We start from the raw sequence: 26,844 nt of genomic DNA, 5'->3' as shown, positions 1-26,844 counted from the left end.
AAAAACCAACCTCTTGGATATGTCAGGACATACAGTACTGTAGAGCTCTCCTTAGAAACCAACCTCTTGGATATGTCAGGACATACAGTACTGTAGACCTCTCTCAGAAACCAACCTCTTGGATATGTCAGGACATACAGTACTGTAGACCACTCTTTAGGAACCAACCTCGGATATGTTCAGGACATACAGTACTGTAGAGCTCTCCTAGAAACCAACCTCTTGGATATGTCAGGACAACAGTACTGTAGACCTCCTTAGAAACCACCCTCTTGGATATGTCAGGACATACAGTACTGTAGAGCTCTCCTTAAAAACCAACCTCTTGGATATGTCAGGACATACAGTACTGTAGAGCTCTCCTTAGAAACCACCCTCTTGGATATGTCAGGACATACAGTACTGTGAGACCACTCTTTAGAACCAACCTCTTGGATAGTCAGGACATACAGTACTGTAGAGCTCTCCTTAGAAACCACCCTCTTGGATATGTCAGGACATACAGTACTGTAGACCTCTCTCAGAAACCAACCTCTTGGATATGTCAGGACATACAGTACTGTAGGCCTCTTGGTGAAAGTGCTGTTCTCTCCCCTCACTAGGACACTGAATAATATGGAAAACAACCTTGTGAGAGTCAATCATAGAAAAACTTGTAGCAGTATGTTACAATGTCATTATTATGCACCTGATGGTAATAAAACACCATGTTCAGCTTTCATCATCACTAAATTACTGCCCTCACATTAACCCCCAAGCCATAGGCTCAAACAGAGAGTTCAGTTGCACATACAGTAGGTGGCAGTACATAACAGTGTAAGAGACCATTTTTCATTCTGGGAATTCAATTGTTTGTTTGCACGAAACATCAATAACATTGTATGGTCAATATGTGATCAGCTGCCCATTTCACGGCTAAAATCTGTTCATTCATCAGCATTTTTTACATATTCCATATGTTGTTGTTCTTGCTGGCTGGGCTGCAACCTGGTCTCAGAGCATTTTGTATTATTGTGTACATAAATGCATATAGTATAGTCCCTTTTTCAGTACGACACACTGATGTCACACACAGATGCATGCGACTCTTGGCGGCAGTAAGAAAGCCAATCGCCATCTGCGCCCATTCAACAGCCTAGATTTACGTTTTTATTACTTGTAAACAAAAATAACTTTTTGGGGTGCTCATATGCTTACAATGATGTTTTGATTCTTGTCTGAAAAGTTGCTAAGATTATATTTGGTTGTGATCTTTGCAAAATAACTATTTTGGATGCAGCAGTTGTTAGCTAGAATGCTAATGCTCATTGATATGGGCTGTAGTAAAAGCTGGCCAAACAGCCATTTTACTGCTTGAAGTTTAGTTTAAAAAAAAGAGTATAATGTAGTTGATTTGCAATGATGACACAAACATTGTATTAAGCAGGACATTCATATGAGCCTTAAAATCCAATTATAATTCAAAAGTAGTGTAAACTTAACTCATAAGCAACATGTAACTAGAGGCTTTTTTTGCTGGCATTCTATAAGAACTCCCCTTGTTCTGCCACCAACTTGAGTGCCCCAAAAGCTCAATATGTTGCTGCGTGTCCCGGATTTACATGTACTATGTTACGTCTAGGCTGAGACCAGGCTGCAGTGTTTCCCTATCCTGGTCCTGAGTGCTAACAACAGTACACACAGTTTTTTATTGTAACGCTGGAAAAGCACACCCGATTCAACTAATCATCAAGCCCTCAATGAGCTGAATGAGGTGTGTTTGTCCAGGGCAACAACAAAAATGTGTACCGTTGGTGGTACTCGAGGACCAGGGTTGGGAAACACTGCTGTACTGTACTTTACCAATATGGGAACAGGGCATTAGTTCCGCTGGCATGCCATCAGTCTTGTACAGGGACTGCAAGGGACTCAGCCAGCCATGGGTGAAGAGTTGAGGACTGTCAACCCAACTCTAATTAGGCCTACTTCAGGCACAAGCGAAATAACTTTTCAGAACTGCAAGTGGAATCGTAAATATGTGAACACTTTTCCTTTAAGACCCCCCTCCCGGGTTGACTATTATAGCGGGTGTGACGTTTTCCACATTTATCGTCGGCTAAGGAAAATGTGCTGTGCTACACCTTCTAATCCGGAGAATGAATTTTTCAACCTGGTAATGAAATTGTATCCAAAGAGGACAGCTATGAATTCATAATCTCAATGGAAGTGTTCCCGTCATTTCAACATCCATACAAAAATAACGTATCGAGTGCGCGCAGTTGCACAGGAACGTCTGGGCTTTGACAGAGCTTTCAACCGAAGTACAGTAGCAAGTTATTTTTGCCCTGACTCTGAACCGCGAGATAGTTTGGTAGGACCATTCAGAAACCCCACAATGCTTATGACTGATTTGACTACAATGTAACTAGCTCTAACTAACATAATTCACATGGCCACGTTATATTGATAACATTGCTGTCTCTGTTACATTTGATCCATGATAGCACGGCTACTGATTTGACAGCTGGTTTAGGCTACGTTTCTATTTCTTGTCTGTTCGCCCGACCAACAATAACACTGGTTTCCATCGTTTGCTACATTGACGGCATATTTTAGCCCTTACCTTTAACTGCAAATCGACTAAATTGCACGTTCTATTTAGATACGTTGCAATATATTAGGCTATAAGCCTAAACTTCTATTAGTTTATTTAGCTACAATGTCTTTAATATTACGGAAGCTTGCTGGTGAGTACGAGCAAGAAAACGCGTCAATAGCGATCCAATAACATTGTTGATGTTTCCTTATATTATCGTGTCCGTAGGCCAACTGCAAGCCTACCCATCTCGCCCATTCCCGGCCAGGGCTAACCACAGCACAGTGACAGGACTGTCTGTGGCGACTGCTGCCCAGATGCCCGGTGGAGGATGCCTTCACAACAGCTAGGTAGCTACTAGCCTCTCTGGGAATGATGATGATCCCGATGACGCTATAATTTAGGAGTTGGAACTAGCTGGAATTAAATTGAACAACCGTCATATCAAAGTTTGGGTGGAAACGGATGCATCCGTACTATTTATTCCCTCCATCACAGTAGCATCTTTTTTGGTGCTAGACTAGGTTCCCAACAAGGGGTACTTGGACCCCTGGGGGAACTTTGCCTATCCACAGGGGGTACTTGAGACCATAGCCTACTCATAAAATGCACATGGGGGGTACATCTGGGCATAGAAAAATTCAGTTGGTGATACAGTAACCGGAAAGGTTGGGCACAGTAATATGAGAGACTTATACTCAACATTCAAAGCTTGTTGACTAACACTCCTGGTTCCAACACTTTGTATGCCATCTTTGTCCATTTTTTTTGCATTGTATCTGCTTGTTAGAGATTCCTATGGATCAGTTGCTGAAGGAAAAATATTGGATCCAGTGAAATGAAAGAGTCCCTGTTGAAGTGTCTTTATAGCCTTGAGTTTCCACCTCAATGTTCTTCTTTGTATGTTAGTGAAGAACGTTAGCGGACTAGTTTAAGTGGGCTAAATCGATCTGTGACAGGCAGTTGAAGCATTCTCTAAATTGTTCCAACAGTGTGAGTGAGCCACATCCTCTCACTTGCTCTAGAAAAAATTACACCTCTGTGCTGCCTCAGCCTTAGACCAGCTCTTAGTGTCAAGAAAACATTCTCAAAGACATAGACAAAGAAAGCACACAATTACAGTTTACAATTGAGTCACCTTCTCTGATAATACATTTTCCTGGTAGTATTTCAATGTCAACAGTCCATTGACATTAAATGTCAATTGTCAACAGAGAAAGTCGGAGCAACAATGTTGATATTGTCGTTTCTTGAAAGGGTAAAGTGCGTGAAGAGGTTTGCAAAGAAAGAAATCAAGGCATAGTCTCTTCTCTTTTCCCTGTGTGTGGCTGGAGTTTGAGGTTGCCGTCAGTGAACGTGCTCAAAGGTTAAAGAATAGGATTGCAATAGAATGTGTAACTGATCTTTGCCCCCTGTCATTACCTTGGCCAAACATCTGAAACCTTACCTCTTCAAAGAGTATCTTAAATAATAATCCCACAGCACCCCCCTTGCTAGCTCTGACTTTGCTGATAGCTACTTTGAGGGAAATTGTACTTACTGTGATGTGGTTGTCCCACCTAGCTATCTTAAGATGAATGCACTAACTGTAAGTCGCTCTGGATAAGAGTGTCTGCTAAATGACAAATGTAAATGCTATGGGTGGTATGCTATTGAAGATGATACATCCATAAGTGCCCATGTACAGCGCATTAGGAAAGTATTCAGACCCCTTGACCTTGAACACATTTTGTTACAGCCTTATTCTACAGTTGATGGGGGGGGGGGTCACCTCCCTGATCAAGGTCTTTCTACCCCGATTGCGCAGTTTGGCCAGCCGGGTTCTTGGTGTAACAAACTTCTTCCATTTAAGAAGGGTGGAAGCCACTGAGTTCTTCTGCAGAAATGTTTTGGTACCCTTCCCCAGATCTGTGTCTCGACAATCCTGTCTCTGAGGTCTCTGAGCTCAACGGACAATTCCTTTGACCTCATGGCCTGGTTTTTGCTCTGATATGCGCTGTTAACTGTGGGACCTTATATAGACAGGTGTGTGCCTTTCCAAATCATGTCCAATCAATTGTATTTAACACAGGTGGACTCCAATCAAGCTGTAAAAACATCTCAAGGACGATCAATGGAAACAGGATGCACCTGAGCTCAATTTCTTGTCTCAAAGGGTTTGAATACTTAAGTAAATAAGGTTTTTCTCTTTTTTATGTTTAATACATTTGCAAACATTTCTAAAAACCTGTTTTTGCTTTGTCATTATAGGGTATTGTGTGTGTATATTGATGAGGGGGAATAAGAATAAGACTGTAAGGTAACAAAATGTGGAAAAACTCAAGGGGTCTGAATACTTTTTGAATGCACTGAATGTCATGGAAAGAGCAGGTGTTCTTAATGTTTTGTATGCTTAGTGTACACTTAAACACTTTATGAAAAGTGTTACAAATATAGATATTACCTTGATATTACATATGCTTATGGGCTAGGGGTTAATGGCTAGGGCTTGGTTTTGGAGGGAGCATTAGATTAAGGAAAACTATATGAACTAGTGACTGACCTTAACCTCTAACCTCCTGGTTAACCCTTCCAGACATGGAGGTGATGACCCCTCTCATTGAGAACCCTTGTGGAGGAGGGCAGGAGGAGGAGAACAACTCTGAAGAGAACCAAGATCCAGAGCTGCTGCCTACAAGACGCTATGAGCTCGGCAACAGCCAGGGCATCACTTAACCTCTCTTGGGTACGTGAGACGTTAGCGTCCCACCTCTTCAACAGCCAGTGAAACTGCTGGGCGCCAAATTCAAATACAGAAATACTCATTATAAAAATTCAGAAAACAAAACATATTTTACATAGGTTTAAAGATTAACTTCTTGTGAATCCAACCACGGTGTCAGATTTAAAAAATGCTTTACGGCGAAAGCATACCGTACGATTATTTGAGAACATAGCCCAGCAGACAAATCATTACAAACAGTAACCAGCCAAGTAGAAGAGTTACACAAGTCAGAAATAGAGATCAAATTAATCCCTTACCTTTGATGATCTTCATATGGTTGCACTCAGCAGACATTAATTTACTCAATAAATGTTGCTTTTGTTTGATAAACTCTCTTTATATCCAAAAACCTCCATTTTGTTCGCACGTTTTCTTCAGTAATCCACAGGCTCAAGCGCAGTCAAAACAGGCAGACAAAAAATCCAAATTGTATCYGTAAAGTTCATAGAAACATGTCAAACGATGTTTATATTCAAGCCTCAGGTTGTTTTTAGCCTAAATAATCGATAATATTTCAACCGGACAATAACGTCGTCAATATAACATGTAAACAAGAAAGGCACTCTCTCGGTCTCGCACATGAAAAAGCTCTGTGACACTTTAGGGTCCACTCATTCAGACTGCTCTTACTTCCTAATTTTTCAGAATACAAGCCTGAAACTATTTCTAAAGACTGTTGACATCTAGTGGAAGGCATAGGAACTGCAATTTGAGTCCTAAGTCAATGGATACTGTAATGGCATTGAATAGAAAACTACAAAACTCCCCAGAAAACTGCTTCCCGAATGGATTTTTCTCAGGTTTTCGCCTGCCAAATCAGTTCTGTTATACTCACAGACACTTTTTTAACAGTTTTGGAAACTTTAGAGTGTTTTCTATCCAGATCTACCAGTTATATGCATATCATATATTCTGGGCCCGAGAAGCAGGCAGTTTAATTTGGGCATGCTTTTCATCCAAAATTCAGAATGCTGCCACCTACCCTAGAGAAGTTAAGTTAAAACACCTCAACTACCTCAACAGCCACCAGGGCATCACGTAAGTTAACACACCTCAACTACCTCACCAAGGCATCACGTAATGGCGCTGGAGGGGATGGCTGCTGTTTTATGGGCTCCTAACAAACTGCTATTTTGTTTGTTTTTCGTATTGTTTTTCACTAATTTTGTACATAATGTTGCTTCTACCGTCTCTTATGACCGTAAAGAGCTTCTGGACATCAGAACAGTGATTACTCACCTCGAACTGGATGAAGAGTTTTTCTTTAATGAGTCCGACGTGAAGGATATACTGCTTTGTTGAGACGAGGCCCACAATCCCCATCATCCGCATGAAGAAAAGACGGAGATAAAGGGGAGGAAGGCGAGTTGCCTCGTAAGAATTCGTCGACGAGTAGGTAAACCACCACTACCCTCCATATTATTGGCCAACGTGCAATCATTGGAAAACAAACTGGACGATCTACGAATAAGACTATCCTACCAATGGGACATTAAAAACAGTAACATCTTATGTTTCACCGAGACGTGGCTAACAATGACACAGTTAATATAGAGCTGGCTGGCTTCTCTGTGCATCGGCAGGACAGAGCAGCTACGTCTGGTAAGACTCGGGGCAGGGGTGTGTGTCTATTTGTCAATAACTGCTGGTGCACAATGTCTAATATTAAAGAAGTTTCGAGTTATTTCTCGCCTGAGGTGGAATACCTCATGATAAGCTGTAAATCACACTATCTACCTAGAGAGTTCTCATCTATATTATTTGTAGCCGTCTGTTTAACACCACAAACCGATACTGGCACTAAGACCGGACTCAATGAGCTGTATAAGGTCATAAGTAAACAAGAAAATGCTCATCCAGATACGGCGCTCCTAGTGGCCGGAGACTTTAATGCAGGGAAACTTAAATCCATTCTACCTCATTTCTATCAGCATGTCACATGTGCAACCAGAGGGGGGAAAAACTCTAGACCACCTTTGCTCCACACACAGATACGTGTACAAAGCCCTCCCTCACTCTCCATTTGGCAAATCTGACCATAATTCTATCCTCCTGATTCCTGCTTACAAGCAAAAATGAATGCAGGAAGTACCAGGGACTCGCTATATACGGAAGTGGTCAGATGACTCGGATGCTACGCGACAGGACTGTTTTGCTAGCACAGACTGGAATATGTTCCGGGATTCATCCAATGGCATTGAGGAGTATACCACCTCCGTCACCGGCTTCATCAATAAGTGCATTGACGATGTTGTCCCCACACTGACTGTACGTACATATCCCAACCAGAAGCCATGGATTACAGGCAACATCTGCACCAAGCTAAAGGCTAGAGCTGCCGCTTTCAAGGAGCGAGACACTGTTCCAAACGCTTATAAGAAATCCCGCTATGCCCTCAGACGAACCATCAAACAGGCAAAGCCTCAATACAGGACTAAGATTGAATCCTACTGCACTGGCTCTGACACTTGTTGGATGTGGCAGGGATTTAAAATTATTATGGACTACAAATGGAAACCCAGCTGCGAGCTGCCCAGTGACGCGAGCCTACCAGATGATCTAAATGCCTTTTATTCTCTCTTCGAGGCAAGCAACACTGAAGCATGCATGAGAGCACCAGCTGTTCCGCACGACTGTGTGATCACGCTCTCCGTAGCCGATGTGAGCAAGACCTTTTAAACAGGTCAACATTCACAAAGCCGCGGGGCCAAACGGATTACCAGGACGTGTACTCAAAGCATGTGCGACCAACTGGCAAGTGTCTTCACTGACCCTTTCAACCTGTCCCTGACTGAGTCTGTAATACTGATATGTTTCAAACAGACCACCATTGTCCCTGTGCCCAAGAAAGCGAAGGTTACCTGCCTTAATGATTACTGCCCTGTAGCACTCACGTCGGTAGCCATGAAGTGCTTTGAAAGGCTGGTCATGGCTCACATCAACACCATAATGTTGGAAACTCTAGACCCACTCCAATTCGCATACCGCCCCAACAGATCCACAGATGACGCAATCTCAATTGCACTCCACACTGCCCTTTCCCACCTGGACAAAAGGAACACCTATGTGAGAATGCTATTCATTGTCTACAGCTCAGTGTTCAACACCATAGTACCCACAAAGCTCATCACTAAGCTAAGGACCCTGGGACTAAACACATCCCTCTGCAACTGGGTCCTAGACTTCCTGACGGGCTGCCCCCAAGTGGTAAGGACAGGCAACAACACTTCCGCCACGCTGATCCTCAACACTTTGTCCCCTCCTGTACTCTCTGTTCACCCACGACTCCAACACCATCATTACGTTTGCTGACGATACAAAGTGGTAGGCCTGATCACCAACAACGATGAGACAGCCTATAGGGAGGAGGTCAGAGACCTTGCAACAACCTCTCCCTCAATGTGAGCAAGACAAAGGAGCTGATTGTGGACTATAGGAAAAGGAGGGCCGAAACAGGCCCCCATTAACATCGATGGGGCTGAAAGTACCTATATGCTAGGCGGTGTTAGAGGAAGGCCCAAAAAAATTGTCAAAGACTCCAGTCACCCAAGTCATAGACTGTTCTTTGCTTTTTCATGGCAAGCGGTACCGGAGCGCCAAGTCTACGACCAAAAGGCTCCTTAACAGCTTCTACCCCCAAGCCATAAGACTGTGGAACAATTAATCAAATGGCCACCCGGACTATTTACATTGACACCCCTCCCCCTTGTTTTAACGCTGCTGTTACTCGCTGTTTATTATCTATACATAGTCAAGGTCATTTGTAAAGTGACTAATCTGTACCCCCGCACATTGACTTGGTACTGGTACCCCCTGTGTATAGCCTCGTTATTGTTTTGTCATTTTCTTGTCAACTTTTTGATTTTATTTTTTACTTTAGTTTATTTAGTAAATATTTTCTTATCTCTATTTCTTGAACTGCATTGTTGGTTAAGGGCTTGTAAGTAAGCATTTCATGGTAAGGTCTACACCTGTTCGGCGCATGTGACAAAACATTTGATTTGACTTAAGTTACCCACCTCAACCGTGAAACACTATTAGTGGCTCCAGTTGTTTACCGTTCTACTGTGTTAGTGGACACTGCGGCCCTTGAGGAATTGAGTTGGATCAAATAAAAAATTCAAGATCAAATTACATTGGTCTCTGAGTGTACCCCTAACCCTCTCTGTGTTCCACAGGTTTACTCAGGCTCTCATCCACCTGCTGAAGGGAAACGTTGGGATTGGGTTGCTGGGTCTTCCCCTGGCAGTACGCAACGCAGGGGTCATAGTGAGTAACTAATGCCCCATTAGTGATAATACATTTTAGTCATTTAGCAGACTCTCCAGAGTGACTTACAGGAGCAATTAGTGTTAAGTGCCTTACTTCAAGGGCACATCGACAGATTTTTCATCTAGTCGACTCGGGTATTCGAACAAGCGACCTTTTGGTTACTGGTCCAACACTCTTAACCACCTGCAGCCTTACACCGTTCACACCATAACACAAACAGGGCTGGGTCACACTTTACATTACATTAGTGTCCTTGTGTACTGCTTTATGTACATTGGTTTGGTTTATTCAGTAGGAAAAATACACACACTCTTGTTAGAGTCGAGGCAGAGTAATGTTATTGAGAGAACTTGTGCGTTGATGTGTCATCCCTACAGCATTACATTATACATCATTGATATTGGTTGGTAAAAATAATTGGAATTTCGCTAATGAAAAAGTAATGGGCTGGGCATGATTATGGATGACGCATAAATATGTATTCATTATCTGTGATCTGAATGTTTATTGGAAGTGATTACATAAAACACCAATGTACAAGATCATTCTTATCATTCCATTGTTTGATTTAACCAGCAGTTCAGTTTCTAGGTTTACTGGACCAGTGTGTACGATGGGAGCAGAAATTAGCACGTCTTGTACAGATGAATACACGCGTAGGAATTAAGCTCCAAGTCTTCAGGTGTGTTAATTCAGTGTTGTGGAAAAGTTAGGTGTCAGTGGACCTGCTAGATTCCTCTGTCTACAGACAATGATTCCCTGCTGTGGATCCTGGCTCATGTTAAGTTGATTTGGGGTTTTATATTTGGACCTCTGCGTCGTACAAGAGTCCAAAGGTCATAATAAGTCACTGGGCACATAACCCTTATCTCTGAGTTTTACAGATGGATGTGAGTGCGTAATTATATGATCATGTACATTGGTTTAAGGTACTGTGTGTGTGTGTGTCATGGAATTGGTGTGTTATCAGATTATATTTGAATACGTAGATTGCTGCAGCTTCTTCTCGGAACCAAGGCCTGGTTAAGCAGTTAGTGAGGTGTTCATCGAACTAGTCCCCACCACAAGTGCTTCAGCACCATGGTACAAACCTGCCTGTGTGCCTGCCTGCTTTGCAGCTGTGGCACTGGCTAGTGGTTGAGCTCAGATCAGTTTATAGCCTCACATATTTCCTGATTTCTCCATTTGCCAAATGGACAAAAGGAGGATAGGATCAGGCTAGACAAGTGTCATTATTTGAAAGGACAATCAGGTCAATTTGTACACTTCAGACTAATGTCGTCTCCCAGCCGGCTCTGTTGTAATGGAGACTGAGAACGAGGTTAGCTTCAGACCAACAGCAGGCACACATGATCACTGTTACCCTACCAGTGAAACAGATGTAGCCTGCATGTCACATGTATCACGTTGCCAAGGTTACGTTGCGTTTGCTGGACTTTCCCCAGAGAATCTGCAGGCTCCATAGACTAGATGGTGTTCCAGTGCTAGTATTGTATTGGTTGAGGAGAGAACCCAAAATGTTGTGGTGTCCTCTTGCATAATCTCCCCTCCTTTGTGCTGTCTCATGATGATGGTGTGATCATGTCACATGATGGAGAGATTTTCTTTCTGGATGACAGAACAGAACAAAATAATGATCACAACACCGTTACGTGATATGAGGTTTTCGCGGACATACATAGAATAGCAAAGAGCTATCCCACTACTGATCGTGTGTAAGTGAGCCTATTTCTCTGGGTTATATCTGATGCGTTTGCATTAATATGGACTGATGAGTGTTCCTATCTGGTTCACAGTTGGTTTCAGTTGGTGTTGACATTACTGTCAGTATGTTCTCAGTCTGTTCTTTGTGTTTTTATTTACACACACACACACACACACAAACACACACACACACACACACACACACACACACACACACACACACACACACACACACACACACACACACACACACACACACACACACACACACACAGACCCCCGCCCCCTTAGGGCTCCCTTAGCAGCATCCTCACTGACAAGCCACTCGTGTGTCATGGTGTTTCATAGCCGTCATCAACACCTGTCTCGTTGTGTTTGTCCTCACACATACTTTCCTTTTCAATACAATTACAGTAATAAAAACACTTAACCGCAAGGGACCCAGCCGCTATGTCGACTCAAATGCTCTCGCTGTCTCTCTCCCTCTAACTCTCCGCATCACTTAAAGTCTGTGAGCACACCGCTCTGCTTAATATGGTGGCTAATGTGCAGTCATTTCCCTTGGCGGATCTAATGACGGGGTGGTCAGACGTGAGACGTGAGATGTTAAAGGGAGCGTTAAGTGTTTCCTGGCTGTTGCAGGGTGTAAACGAGCCCTGGAGGTGGCCCACCCACATCTCCATTACTCTACTGACAAGTGCTCTAGCAACAACATCAACCCTCCTCCCTAACCACACACAATACGTACAAACAGTGTGTCATGTATTCCAACTGAGTGTTGGGGGAGGAGAGTATGAAACATTGTAATGTAATCATTATCAGTTATTTACCTTTTTATTGTGTCTAAGTCCTCAGCGTGTGTACCGGTTAGTGCTGAGAGCAGATAACAACCAGCTAGAGGTCTTCTTTTGGATCCGTGGCTTTCTCACCTGACCCGATATGCGTCATTTAAATATGTAGCCCTGTTCCGAATGTACCCGAAAACAGTCGTACCCATTCTGAGAAGGACCTTGGAAAACAAACCCAAACAGACCCGTGCTGGTTCAGATCCAAGACACCCATTCAGATCAGAAAGAAGGAGAGAGTAAAGGAAACCTCCAACTGGGCGCTGCCAGCGCCATCAATAAACAAGCTATATTGGTCAAATGATCCACAGTTACGTGTCCTTAAAAACTGCCTAGAACAAATTACAAAAAAACTTGTTTCGATGTGTAATTTATTCTACACTTTATAGTCTATTGTTTTTTTACTTGACTAAAGCAATAGTAGATTACCTCACGGTTCAGCTGGCGGGAGAGTTGAGTGATAAATGCAGCGTTGCATGCATATACTGTAGGCCTTTAGGCTTACACTGTGTGATATTCATATTTACTAAATTAACAGGAGACAAGCTTAGGCCTAGCCATGGAGAGAAAGATGGAGATATACCAGCGCCATGTTCCCGACATACGTGTCAGATAGGCTACTACTGCTATTCAGATATAGGCGTACAGAAGGATGCTACTTCATTTATTTTTGCTCAGAATATATTTTTTATGAAGATAAGATGATATTGTTTAACTCTTGCAGGCCTTCTTCCTCACCTCAAGTTCAACTGTCGGAGTCTGCTGGAGTGCCTGTGTGCCTTCATAGGCCTGCTGTAGCTAAACCTAGTAATAGCCAAACCTTCACAAAAGTTGATGAACTTTATTTGGGTAATCAAACATAAGGGTCCTTTTACACTCTTTCTCTTCCTTCTCTTCTTTCTGTCTCTCTCTCTCTTTCTTTCTTTCGCAGGCGTATGTGAGGTGAGCAGCCAGAACCAGTTTCAGCTGGATACAAGCTATATATTTTATTGAGCTTCAATCGGCTGACACAGCTCGCACAGTTGTCATGACACAAACACTACATTAACAGAGGACAGGTTAATACATTTTAATTGCACATATCCGAGACCCGTGGCAATTATCAGACCTGACCCAGATACGACCGTGAAGACCTCTACAGTATAACATTGTCTTGTTTGTGGTACAGACACTGCAAAGTAAAAACTGGGTCTCCCCAAATGACAGCTGCACAGTATTAATCACTGTGATTATTTCAATATAGTGTCGGAGAGAGTGACTATCCACAGCAGAGTGATGGGACTGTAATGTAATATATTGTAATCGGCCATTTCTCATCCAAACCAGGACGTAATGTACTCGCTTTCAGATGGCCGTCTCAATCTTCCGCTGTCTGGTTTCCAGCAATCTATCACCCCTTCTTTCTTTCAGTCTCTGTCTTGTGTTGTCCTCTTGTCTGTCTCTCTGTCTACCTGACAAGACCGAATAGGACAGCAGAAGAAGTAGACTCAGACAGAGAGACTTTCTGTCTTTTAATTCCCTCAGATCTTGTGGTCCATTTCCTCTTGTCGCTGTATCTCTTGGTGACTCTCTGTGACACCACATGTGTGACCAGGTACCTCTTCTCTCCCAGGTTGAAGAGACCTCCCCTGGGGTACAGTGACACAGTGGCCTTCTCCATGGAGCACAGCTCCTACCAGTGCTTCAGGAAGAGTGCCAGATTTGGRAGGTGAGATGAGAACGCTCTAGTTATCTGGGGGTCAACCTATGACCCATCACCCATATAGTCACATGACTACTCTTGGGGCCAATGGGTGCTGAAGGTGTTGGAAAAAGGCCGGATCCCAAATGGATTACTCGCCCCTAGAAGCAATTCAAATCTCTCATATCTGTGACAAAGGTCAACAAGGGCCTAATGGTAAGAATAGATGATGATATATCAGACCATTTGGGATCGCAGCCATAATTTAAAGACTTCTATCAAAGGAGGGATGGTTAACCAGTGGCGGCTCCTCAGAGGAGGAAGTGGAGGACCATCTTCCTCAGTGAATTTAATAAAAATAAGTTATCCTTTTTAGATAAAACAAATTAATTTCTTAAAAAATGAAAGAGAAGCAAGATGGAGAGAGAGGTATTTTGTCATTTTTTTCACTTTCACTTACTTAGCTAGCAAATGCAACTTGTTAGTTTAGTCTACTCAAACACCCAGCTCAGAAATATGGATGCTATGTTAGCTAGCTGGCTATGACTGTCCAACACAATACTGGAACTCAAGGAAAGCTTTTGGTTTTACAAATGTATTGCCACCGGGGCCTGCCGGTTTAAGTGCTAAACTGCTTACTGACTGTACACTGTAACGTTACTGCATGATTGTAGCGGGCTTTAGTTCTATTAGCTATATTGACTATGATGTTACTTTAGCTGATTTGGTGACAACGATGTAGGCTGTGTGTAGCGGTTATGACATGGTTTGGCTTGGAAAGGTTTTTCGCCTGGTCACGTACAGCTGATGTGTTGTGTATTGAAGTCCACAAGCGAAGGGAAAATGTGAGAGGAGGAGAGTGCGTAGATACGAGAAGGTGTACAACGTGGCTGCAATGAATGTGAACGGTGTTTACGTGTGATCAGGGGTGTATTTATTCTGCCGATTCTGTTGAATTTTTTTTCTTAAACAGGAGCAAACGGGGATAAACCTACCTGAATTTTTCCAATAGAAATTCTCGTTTGCGGCTGTTGGACTAATGATTCCAACCTATATCAGCTAGATGTAGGCAAGAGTATGCAAGGCGGTATTGAATGTGTCACTGTCTGTCCACTCTGTCACCTCATTTTTCTCTTGACCTCTGCACACCTGCGTTGTGAACTTTAATTCATAGGCTAGATTGTAGCATCCTCATGATGGGTATAGGGAACATGTATTATTTGCAGATCCTCTCAAGCTCTGTCAGGTTGGATGGGGACTGTCGCTGCACGGCTATTTTCATGCTTCTCCAGAGATGTTCGATTAGTTTCAAGTCCAGGCTCTGGATGGGCGACTCAAGGACTTTCAGAGACTTGTTTCCGAAGCCACTCCTGCGTTTTCTTGGCTGTGTGCTTAGGGTCGTTGTCCTGTTGGAAGGTGAACCTTCGCCCCAGTCTGAGGTCCTGAGTGCTATGGAGCAGGTTTTCATCAGAAATCTCTCTGTACTTTGCTCCGTTTATCTTTCCCTCGGTTCTGACTAGTCTCCCAGTCCCTGCTGCTGAAAAACATCCCCACGGCATGATGCTGCCACCACCATGCTTTACTGTAGGGATGGTGCCAGGTTTCCTCCAGACGTGACGCTTGGCATTCAGGCCAAAGAGTTCAATCTTGGTTTCATCAGACCAGAGAATCTTGTTTCTCATGGTCTGAGTGTCCTTTAGGTACCTTTTGGCAAACTCCAAGTGGGCTGTTATGTGCCTTTTACTGAGGAGTTGCTTCCTTCTGGCCACCACCAGATTGGTGGAGTACTGCAGAGATGGTTGTCCTTCTGGAAGGGTTTCCGATCTCCACAGAGGAACTCTGGAGCTCTGTTAGATTGACCAAGGCCCTTCTCCCTCGATTGCTCAGTTTGGTGACCAGCTCTAGGAAGAGTCTTGGTAATTTCAGTGCTGCAGAATATTTTTTTTTGTATCCTTCCCCAGATCTGTCCCTCGACACAATCCTGTCTCTGAATCTACGGACAATTCCTTTGGCCTCATGGCTTGTTTTTTGCTCTGACATGCACTGTCAACTATGGGACCTTATATAGACAGGTGGGTGCTTTTCCAAATCATGTCCAATCAATTGAATTTAACATAGGTGGACTCAACTCAAGTTGTAGAAACATCTCAAGGATGATCAATGGAAACAGGATGCACCTGAGCTCAATTCCCGAGTCCCATAGCAAAGGGTCTGAATACTTATGTAAATAAGTTATATATATATTTTTAACTCACTTAAATTGACTACCACAGCCTTTCATTTGAGATTCATAGATGCTGTTTTGGTCCAATATACTGCTTACTGGTTGGGTTAGTATTCTAGATGAGGAAAAAGTGCATTTAATGTAGTGTTACAATAAAAGGTTTGAGTGGTGGTCTGAGAATTATTGATTGGCACTTCCCCTTAAATGTTTCAGGTTGACTTCATTAATGCAATATATCTTAATGAGACATTTCATTACTTATTGTAAGCAACAGCAGTAATATGCTACCTGACTGCAACAGCAGTAATATGCTACCTGACTGCAACAGCAGTAATATACCCACGTCATTGATTTAGTTGAAAACTAAGTTAACATGTACCTTTTGTTCAAGAGAGTCTTTAGATGTCTTGTCATTGTGTACTCACCAGATGTAACAGTATTATACATCATATGCTGAATAATTTAGGTTAAGCCTATCACCAGCTATAGTAAGGAACATATTTAGGCACAGGCAAGAGGAGCAGTCGAGACAGGATTCTTATTAGGTTATTATTGCTACTTTAGAAAAATGGCTTACTAGCAGTGAAGATGCCCTGATGCTCATAGAATATTAAAGAGTAAAATAGTACAGAACAGAACTACTGTATTCTAACATTGTAGAAGCCATCCAGATGTTTCAGAGCTATTTTAACATGTTTATGTGTCCCTGTCCTGTCCTTCTGTCCTGTTTTAGGCACCTGGTCAACTTCTTCCTGGTGTTGACACAGCTGGGATTCTGCAGTGCATACTTTGTGTTCCTGGCAGAGAATATCAAACAGGTAGGCTCTATTCCCACCAATCAAATATAGACCAGTGTGTTGTAAGGCRACGATATATATCGTGTGACGATAGAAAAACATCAATCGTTTCATATTATGCTGGATGAATATGTATGAACTTTCCAATTTGTAAGTCGCTCTGGATAAGAGCGTCAGCTAAATGACTTAAATGTAAATTATGCGTTTATTTCGTTGTGTCGCAAATCACTCCTTACGGGAATATTTTTCATCAATTGGATGACGCTTTGCGTGTGGAAGGAAATTTACAACACAAACATGGAGGAGAGTGAACGTGACACAGAGCACGGAGCTCGTACCTTAAAGAGGGGATACTTCGGTGGCATGGATGTGGTTTGGATATGAAAAGTCTGACACGGACCAAAAAACCGTCCTCTGCAAAATATGCTGCAGGCCGGTCCTGACAACAGGCTCAAATACCACTAACCTCTCTTACCACCTATGCAAGAATCATGTGAATCATGTGAAACAGTACGGAGAGATTCTACGGATGAGACTCAAAAAAGTACAGTCGAATGCTCAAAACAAACCCCCGACTCATTTCTAGAGGCTTTTGCCCGCGGCACACCATATGGCAAAGAATCATGAAGATGGAAGGAGATAACAGCTGCCGTTACAACTTACATCTGCAAAGACATGGCCCCAATTTACACGGTCGAGAAATGGGGTTTTGTGAGTTAGTGCTAACACTMGACCCAAGGTACCAAATGCAAATTGATATGTGACACGTATTAATTCCAAAATAACTTGCAAAAAAGTCAAGCCCCCAAAAATATGAAAATAAATAAAAATATAAAAAACATATATACATACATACATACATACACACACACACACAGTTGAAGTCGGAAGTTTACAATACCTTAGCCAAATACATTTAAACTCTTTTTTCACAATTCCTGACATTTAATCCGAGTAGAAATTCCCTGTCTTAGGTCAGTTAGGGTCACCACTTTATTTTAAGAATGTGAAATGTCAGAATAATAGTAGAGAGAATGATTTATTTCAGCTTTTTTTTTTTTCTTCACATTCCCAGTGGGTCAGAAGTTTACATACACTCAATTAGTATTTGGGAGCATTGCCTTTACATTGTTTAACTTGGGTCAAAAGGTTCGGGTAGCCTTCCACAAGCTTCCCACAAATAAGTTGGGTGAATTTTGGCCCATTCCTCCTGACAGAGCTGGTGTAACTGGGTCAGGTTTGTAGACCTCCTTGCTCGACATGCTTTTTCGTTCTGCCCACAAATTTTCTATAGGATTGAGTCAGGGCTTTGTATGGCCACTCCAATACCTTGACTTTGTTGTCCTTAAGCCATTTTTGGAAGTATGCTTGGGTCATTGACCATTTGGAAGATCCATTTGCGACCAAGCTTTAACTTCCTGACTGATGTCTTGAGATGGTGCTTCAATATATCCACATAATTTCCTTTCCTCGTGATGCCTGCAGCAAAGCACCCTGACGCTGCCACCCCCTTGCTTCACGGTTGGGATGGTGATCTTCTGCTTGCAAGCCTCCCCCTTTTTCCTCTAAACTTAATGATGGTCATTATTGCCAAACAGTTCTATTTTTGTTTCATCAGACCAGAGGACATTTCTCCAAAAAGTACGATCTTTGTCCCCATGTGCAGTTGCAAACCGTAGTCTGGCTTTTTTATGGCGGTTTTTGAGCAGTGGCTTCTTCCTTGCTGAGCGGCCTTTCAGGTTATGTCAATATAGGACTCGTTTTACTGTGGATATAGATTGATTTGCACTTTTCGCACCAAAGTACATTCATCTCTAGGAGACAGAGCGCGTCACCTTCCTGAGCGGTATGATGGCTGCRTGGTCCCACTGTGTTTATACTTGTGTGCTATTGTTTGTACAAAGGAACGTGGTACCTTCAGGCCTTTGGAAATTGCTCCCAAGGATGAACCAGACTTGTGGAGGTCTACAATTTTCTTTCTGAGGTCTTGGCTGATTTCTTTTGATTTTCCCATGATGTCAAGCAAAGAGGCACTGAGTTTGAAGTTAGGCCTTGAAATACATCCACAGGTACACCTCCAATTGACTCAAATGATGTCAATTAGCCTATCAGAAGCTTCTAAAGCCATTACATAATTTTCTGGAATTTTCCAAGTTGTTTAAAGGCACAGTCAGCTTAGTGTATGTAAACTTCCTACCCAACGGAGTTGTGAAACGGTGAATTATAAGTGAAATAATCTGTCTGTAAACAATTGTTGGAAACATGACTAGACAAAGTAGATGTCCTAACCGACTTGCCAAAACTATAGTTTGTCGAGTGGTTGAAACACTCCAACAGTGGTTGGAGTCATTCAAACTTGTTTATGTAAACTTCCGACTTCAACTGTATATTTWAAAAAAAATATATATTTTAGGCCTATATTTATTTTGTTTGCAACTATAGTTGAAGGGTTTTCTATTTACGTTTTTAGATTTTATACATTATTATTTTGTATTTTGTTACATGCTTAAATTAAAATTTGCACAAAGGTTCTAAAAAGGAGAAATAATAAAATATGAGTAAGTACTTTATATTTGTTGAGTATAATTCAAAATGTAATAAGAAATAGGCCTTTACATGTGGTCATTTTATATCAACTATTTATTCATTTAATTTACAGAATATGTGCTATATGGTGATATGTATTGTGACGACCCTCCCACTCTGTCTGCCGTATTCTCTCTTTGTTCTTGTTTCCTTATTAGGATGCCGGTGGGCGGAGTTGGGAGAGTCGTCAGCTACATGGGGAACACCTGGGCCCGGGTGTGTCCCCGGGGGTAAATAGACCTCTTCCCCATTCATTGAGACTCTCTCCATGCAGACACAGACAGATTTTGGTTGTGGCATTTTTGTGGCTATTTGGTTTCTTTGCTTTGGCACCTTTCAACACCCCTAATTATCACATGTATACATGCTACCACTCACTTACACTACTGACTAAACACACACCATTGTCAATTGTATTTACTTTACTTCAGTTAATAAATATATTATTGTTATTCTTTATCTCCACGTTGTCTCCCTTTTTGTTACGGGCTTCGAGCCGGTTCGTGACAGTATCGTTATCGGGATATGAAATGACCTAAACTCAGCAAAAAAAGAAATTTCCCTTTTTCAGGACCCTGTCTTTCAAAGATAATTTGTAAAAATCCAAATAACTTCACAGATCTTCATTGTAAAGGGTTTAAACACTGTTTCCATGCTTGTTCAATAAATCATGAACATGCACCTGTGGAATGGTCGTTAGGACACTAACAGCTTACAGACGGTAGGCAATTAAGGTCACTGTTATAAAAACTTAGGACACTAAAGAGGTCTTTCTAGTGACTCTGAAAAACACCAAAGGAAAGATGCTCAGGGTCCCTGCTCATCTGCGTGAACGTGCATTAGGCATGCTGCAAGAAGGCATGAGGACTGCAGATGTGGCCAGGGCGATAAATTGCAATGTCTGTACTGTGAGACGCCTAAGACAGCGCTACAGGGAGACAGGACGGACAGCTGATCGTCCTCGCAGGCCCAGACCACGTGTAACAACACCTGCACAGGATCGGTACGTCCGAACATCACACCTGCGGGRCAGGTACAAGATGGCAACAACAACTGCCCGAGTTACACCAGGAACGCACAATCCCTCCATCAGTGCTCCGACTGTCTACAATAGGCTGAGAGAGGCTGGACTGAGGGCTTGTAGGCCTGTTGTAATGCAGGTCCTCACCAGACATCACCGGCAACAACGTCGTCTATGGGCACAAACCCACCGTCGCTGGACCAGACAGGAATGGCAGAAAGTGATCTTCACTGACGAGTCACGGTTTTGTCTCACCGCGGTGATGGTCGGATTCGCTTTTATCGTCGAAGGAGTGATCGTTACACTAAGGCCTGTACTCTGGAGCAGGATCGATTTGGAGGTGGAGGGTCCGTCATGGTCTGGGGCGGTGTGTTACAGCATCATCTGACTGAGCTTGTTGTCATTGCAGTCAATCTCAATGCTGTGCGTTACAGGGAAGACATCCTCCTCCCTCATGTGGTACCCTTCCTGCAGGCTCATCCTGACATGACCCTCCAGCATGACAACGCCACCAGCCATACTACTCGTTCTGTGCGTGATTTCCAGCAAGACAGGAATGTCAGTGTTCTGCCATGGCCAGCCAGCGAAGAGCCCGGGATCTCAATCCTATTGAGCACGTCTGGGACCTGTTGGATCGGAAGATGAGGGCTAAGGACATTCCCCCCCAGAAATGTCCGGGAACTTGCAGGTGCCCTGGTGGAAGAGTGGGGTAACATCTCACAGCAAGAACTGGCAAATCTGGTGCAGTCCATAAGGAGGAGATGCACTGCAGTACTTAATGCAGCTGGTGGCCACACCAGATACTGACTGTTACTTTTGAATTTGACCCCCCCCCCCTTTTTTCAGGGACACATTATTACATTTCTGTTAGTCACATRTCTGTGGAACTTGTTCAGTTTATGTCTCAGTTGTTGAATCTTGTTATGTTCATACAAATATTTACACATGTTAAGTTTGCTGAAAATAAACGCAGTTGACAGTGAGAGGACGTTTCTTTGCAGAGTTTATATCGGGATATGAGATTTTGGTCATGTCGACCAGCCTTAGTGTTGTCTTCTAAAAAGCCTTCCAATCAAAATGAATGTCTTTGGAAGTGTCTCAGTATTTTATTCATATTTAACCTTTTATTTAAGTCAATTATGGACATTCGTATTTACAATGTTGGCCTACCAAAGGGACGGGCTGGGATGAAAAATGTATGACAAAACACACAGCACAACAAGAAACAAGATACAGCCCTTAGCAGTGGTATATTGTCCATATACCACAAACCCCCAAGGTGCCTTATTGCGATTTATAAACTGTTTATCAACGTAATTAGAGCGGTAAAAATAAAAGTTTTGTCATACRCGTGGTATACGGTCTGATATACCACGGCTGTGAGCCGGGTAACTGGGTGGTTCAGGGCTTGAACCACCCAGTTTGTAATTGGAGCGTTACCCTCGTCATCCCAACTCTTGAGCTGTTCTAATGGTTTACATGCAGTGACACACACCGTTCCCTAGGAGACGCTAGTGGTGTTAAATCTCTGTTTACCTCACTTTCTCAGCCTCTCGCTCTCTTTCTTTCTTTATCGCTCCCTCACAATTTATAAACTGTCTCTCTCTCTGTATTAGATGGTGATCTCCTCCTGATAGACTAGCATAGATAGTCAAGCATTCCCATACATATGGACAAAGATAAAGACCTCATGCAGTGCCTCTTTAATTCAAACTCCAATGGGATTATTTGGTAGGACATAGCCAGGAGTAGTACTATCAGAGTGATGAAGTATGGTACAATCTTATATTTAAATGGAAATGCACTGAAACTCTAAAACGGTTATGACTGAAGTTTTAAAACATCTATTTCTCTCTCCTGTACCTCTATCTTTTTGTCTCTGTTCTCTTTCTCTCTCTGTCTATGAGGTGTGAAGATGGTTACTTATTGGGTTGAAAATCCTCAATCCAAACATGTGGCATCATTAGGCGTTCTGCTATCTGACCTCCCACATACCCTCTGTGTTCCCAGCTCATCAGAAAACATTTACTGCTGACCCGGGTGTGTGTTTGGGCTAATGTGCTCAATTTACTAATTGTTTACGCTCATGTAGTAGTACGCACAGAATAGTTTGTTTGTCGAAAGCTGAGGTAAGCTATTTATTGGTTGTTAAACAAAGGGGTTGAACGGGGCAAAGCCACCAGAGCTTCAGAATTACAAACATGGCAGATGAGATGTCAGTCTGTCTGTTTATTCTGAATGAGAAAAAGTAAACCGAAGAATCTGATACAATATTTAGATTGCTTTAATGATSTGTATGGCGATGGTTGGTTGGCTTGGCCCATGTGTGTGAGTGACATTGGGGTGGGGAGAGGTCAGCAGTCAGTTGGGGCCTGGGCCTGGAGGTCAGATTGGCCCGTTGCATTGTGGGTACATCTCTATTCCCAAATTAGGTACTAATGAGGACAGGGTTTGTCATATCTCTTCCATTTTGATTCTTATAAAATATATACCTTTTGTTTTCACTCTGTAGATAATCTTTCATTCTTTTTCAAATCTATAATRGGCAATTTTCTCAGTTTTATAATGTAGCATTTTGTTCTTTACTGTTTTTGATGTCATGGCCAGGATCATATTCTGGCCAGCCATTGGTCCATGCTAGAGGTGTGGCCTCTTTAAAGGACATGGGGTCTGCCCACGTCTTTTATACTGTAGTACTTTATTTACGAAGAGTTCATTAAAGGCAAGATTGKCTTTTATATTACAAGATATTCCAGTGACGGCTCTAAGAATGGAAATACAATATCCTCAAAAATGGATGGCAGGCGGGAGGACAGGAGATCAGGTGGTACCATTCTTGTAACGATGTGCGCTGAGAGTCGGGAAGCAAGTTCAGGGAGTGAGTGTTTTAATGAAAAAACAACATAAACCAAAACAAGAAACACGAACAACGCACAGACAAGAAACAGAAACAATGACACCTGGGGAAGGAACGAAGGGGAGTGACATACAAAGGGCAGGTAATGAAGGAGGTGATGGAGTCCAGGTGAGTGTCATATTGCGCTAATGGGCGTAACGATGGTGACAGGTGTCCACCTTAACGACCTAGAGGCCGGAGAGGGAGCACACGTGACAGTACCCCCTCCCCGACGTGCGGCTCCGGCTGCAGGACGCCAACCAAGATGATGATCCCGGGGTTCAGGAGCGGACCGGTCATTTCTGCTGAGGTGCGGGAACCTGTCGATCCAGCTGAGGCGCAGGAGCATGGCGACCTAGAGCGCAGGAGAGAGAGCATATATGACAGTACMCCCCTCCCCGGCGCGTTCGGCTCCAGCCGCAGGACGCCAACGACAGGGACGATCCCGGGGATCAGGAGCGGACCGGTCGCGTCCTCTGAGGTGCAGAAATCTGACAAACCGGCCTGAGGAGTGAGAGCCRGCTGAGACCTCCCCGGTTGCCTCGGTTCTGACACCCGGACCCGACATCACCTCCAACACAAAAACAAAAAAACTCCCTGATGCTTTCCTTTGGTGAGGCGTCATTCTGTAACGATGTGCGCTGAGAGTCAGGAAGCAAGGTACCCTCTAGTACAGGACTCCCTCTAGAAGTCCTGTACTGCTCTATCATATGCAATCAATACCACACGCTGCCTTTCACTGTCTCTTTCTTTACCTCCTTCTCTCTACCTCCCCTTTCTTCTCTCTACCCCTTCTCTCTCTGTGTCTCTACCCCCTTCTTTCTCTCTCTCTCTACCCCCTCTCTCGTCCTCTACCCTCTTCCTCTCTCCTACTCTCTCTCTCTGTCTCTACCCCCTCTCTCTCTTCTACTCCCTCCTCTCTCTGTCTCTACCCCCCCTCTCTCTGTCTCTACTCCCCTCTCTTCTGTCTCCCCCCTCTCTCTGTCTCTACTCCTCTCTCTCTCTACCTCCCTCTCTCGTCTCTAACCCCCCTCTCTCTGTCTCTACTCCCCCCTCTCTCTCTCTATACCCCCTTTTTTTCTACCCCCCTTCCTCTCTCTCTCTCTAACCCCCCTCTCTCTGTCTCACTCCCCTCCTCTCTGTCTCTACTCCCCCTCTCCTGTCTCTACTCCACTCTCTCTGTCTCTACCCCCTCTCTCTCTACCCCCCTCTCTATGTCTCTAACCCCCCTCTTTCTGTCTCTAACCCTCCTCTCTCTCTGTCTCTACACCCCTCTCCTGTCTCACTCCCCTCTCTCTGTCTCACTCTCTCTTTAACCCCCCCTCTCTTGTCTCTTCTCCCCCCTCTCTCTGTTTCACTCTCTCTTTAACCCCCCTCTCTCTGCTCTCTACCCCCCTCTCTCTGTCTCACACTCTCTCTTAACCCCCCCCCTCTCTCTGTCTCTACTCCCCTCTCTCTGTCTCACTCTCTCTTTAACCTCCCCCTCTCTGTCTCTACTCCCCCTCTCTGTCTCTACCCCTCTCTCTCTCTCTTGCATTATTTATTTCCTGGTATCCCAACAAACAGGCTTACAAGCATAAACATAGTAGTATTCAATTTACTACACAGTTTATACAAGCAGCGTACATTACTGTAGTAAATGTGCTCTTGGGACTGTGTCATTCAACCTACAGTAGCACATGCCGGTAACTGCCAAAGTAAGGAAATACCAACATAGTGTCTTTAATAGGGAGATGGGCCACCATGAGCTGCCAGAACAGTTTCAATGCATCTCGGCACAGATTCTACAATGTAGACACAGACAACAACACACACACACACACACAACACACACACACACACACACCACACACCCCACACACACACCACACCACACACACACAACACACCCTTTAAACCCCTATGCTCCTTTTGAGACCCTCTTCAATTCACTGGATGCTCTTCTAGCCATGGTAGACAAAACAATGTACATGACCCTAAGCATGATGGATGTTAATTGCTTAATTAATTCAGAAATCTAACCTATGTGGAAGTACCTGCTTTCAAAATACGTTGAATCCCCAAAGATTGTCTATTATATTGACAAGATATTCYAGTCCCCACTCTAACAATGGAAGTACATGTCTTCAAAGATGGAAGGCAGGCGGGAGGAGGCAAGATCAGGTGGGACCATTTTAACCAATGAGAGGGCAGACATATGAACAACCGGCCATAGAGATAGACGACTCACCTTTGTATCTGTGCATTATAGCCTTAATGGTGCTGCCCATGCTGTCACAGATGCTATCTCCATTTTCAAGTAATCAATTTTCTTCTTCATTGTCTGATTTGCTTCCAACTCTTAGRAATCCCGACCCAGTTGACTACTTTAAAATGGTGGAAGCCCTCAATGTCCATGCTAAAACGGGTTAGATCTCTATGACAACAGGCACAACTCATATAGTCAAAGTTGCCAACATGCATTCACGTTTATATCAGTGGATTCGTAAGAACCTAACCATTACAAAACTTCTATTCGATCAAATAAGCCTCACGAAGCAAATGAGCAATTCAATCTGTTGATCAAATTCGACACTATCTCATTGACCTCCATAGAAAAATTCCTCACTTCGTCCGCTTATTTTCGTGGACAGTCTTTGTGCGGATTAAAAACTCTCACTTCGCCTCTTCCTCTCTGGTATCCTTCATTTACAAAAATGTTTCCTTCATTTAGTCTGTTACCTGTACATACCCATCTCTGTATGTGTTCACGATGACGGGGTAGGCCGTTTTAGCTGACTTGCCTAGTTAACTACATTTTAAATAAAAAACAGCTAGCTACATACATACAGTACTGYATACAWATACTGCTGATGSAACCGACTAGGTGAAAATCTGTCGATGTGCCCTTGAGCAAAGCAAGTAACCCTAATTTCTCCTCTAAGTCGCTCTGGATAAGAGAGTCTGCTAAATGACTRAAATGTATAAGCAGACAGTCTAATTGAATGAAACCCTGATCTGCTTTCTAGCCTGTCTGAGCTGTGGGATAGGATGGAATCACCCCCTCCCTCCCTCTCCTCTATCCCCCTCCCATCTCTAGTCCTCTCCCTGGTGTTGTGTTGAATATTCATTCATCTCAGAAAGTTTTCTGATCGTTATTTCTCTGGGGAAAGTTTTTTGTTGTTGGTAGGAGCGGGAGAGCTGCTTATCGACAAGCAAGAGGCCAATCCACTTCTTCACTTCCATGATAAGCTCCTTAAATGTTTTTCTCTGGCCAGGAGAGAACACACAGCAGCCTTAATTGCTGTAGATTTAGTGTAGTGGGATCTCTATCTGAAGGTCGACAGGGTGAAGGGGAGAGGTGAGCCTCACTCATGAAGACATCACCATTAATCACACCTTTTTGTGTGTGTGCGTATGCCTGTGTGTATCCATTCTTTCCTCTCTAGGTCGTTGAGGGATACCAAGGTGTAAACATCACCCTGGCAGATGAGTTCTTC

The 26,844-nt window shown here is 43.3% G+C and overlaps 1 protein-coding gene across 1 annotated transcript in view; it reads left to right on the top strand.

Annotated features, from left to right (window-relative positions):
- Nucleotides 1-2,105: 2,105 nt before the first annotated feature.
- LOC112068423 (neutral amino acid uniporter 4-like) overlaps nt 2,106-26,844 on the top strand; it is a gene marked incomplete at its 3' end in the record, with an annotated part of 88,573 nt that continues 63,834 nt past the window's right edge. Inside the window, exons 1-9 of the mRNA XM_070438146.1 lie at nt 2,106-2,350; nt 2,804-2,925; nt 5,151-5,244; nt 6,363-6,377; nt 9,518-9,608; nt 13,459-13,868; nt 16,799-16,883; nt 19,607-19,878; nt 23,618-23,846. Coding sequence (XP_070294247.1) covers nt 2,907-2,925; nt 5,151-5,244; nt 6,363-6,377; nt 9,518-9,608; nt 13,459-13,868; nt 16,799-16,883; nt 19,607-19,878; nt 23,618-23,846 — 1,215 coding nt within the window. The remainder of the gene's footprint in view (nt 2,351-2,803; nt 2,926-5,150; nt 5,245-6,362; nt 6,378-9,517; nt 9,609-13,458; nt 13,869-16,798; nt 16,884-19,606; nt 19,879-23,617; nt 23,847-26,844) is intronic.

This window comes from Salvelinus sp. IW2-2015, unplaced genomic scaffold (genome assembly GCF_002910315.2).
Source record: "Salvelinus sp. IW2-2015 unplaced genomic scaffold, ASM291031v2 Un_scaffold511, whole genome shotgun sequence".
NCBI classification, from domain to species: Eukaryota; Metazoa; Chordata; class Actinopteri; order Salmoniformes; family Salmonidae; genus Salvelinus; species Salvelinus sp. IW2-2015.
Note: the sequence above shows the minus strand (reverse complement) of the source record. Positions and strands in the feature narration are given on the sequence as shown.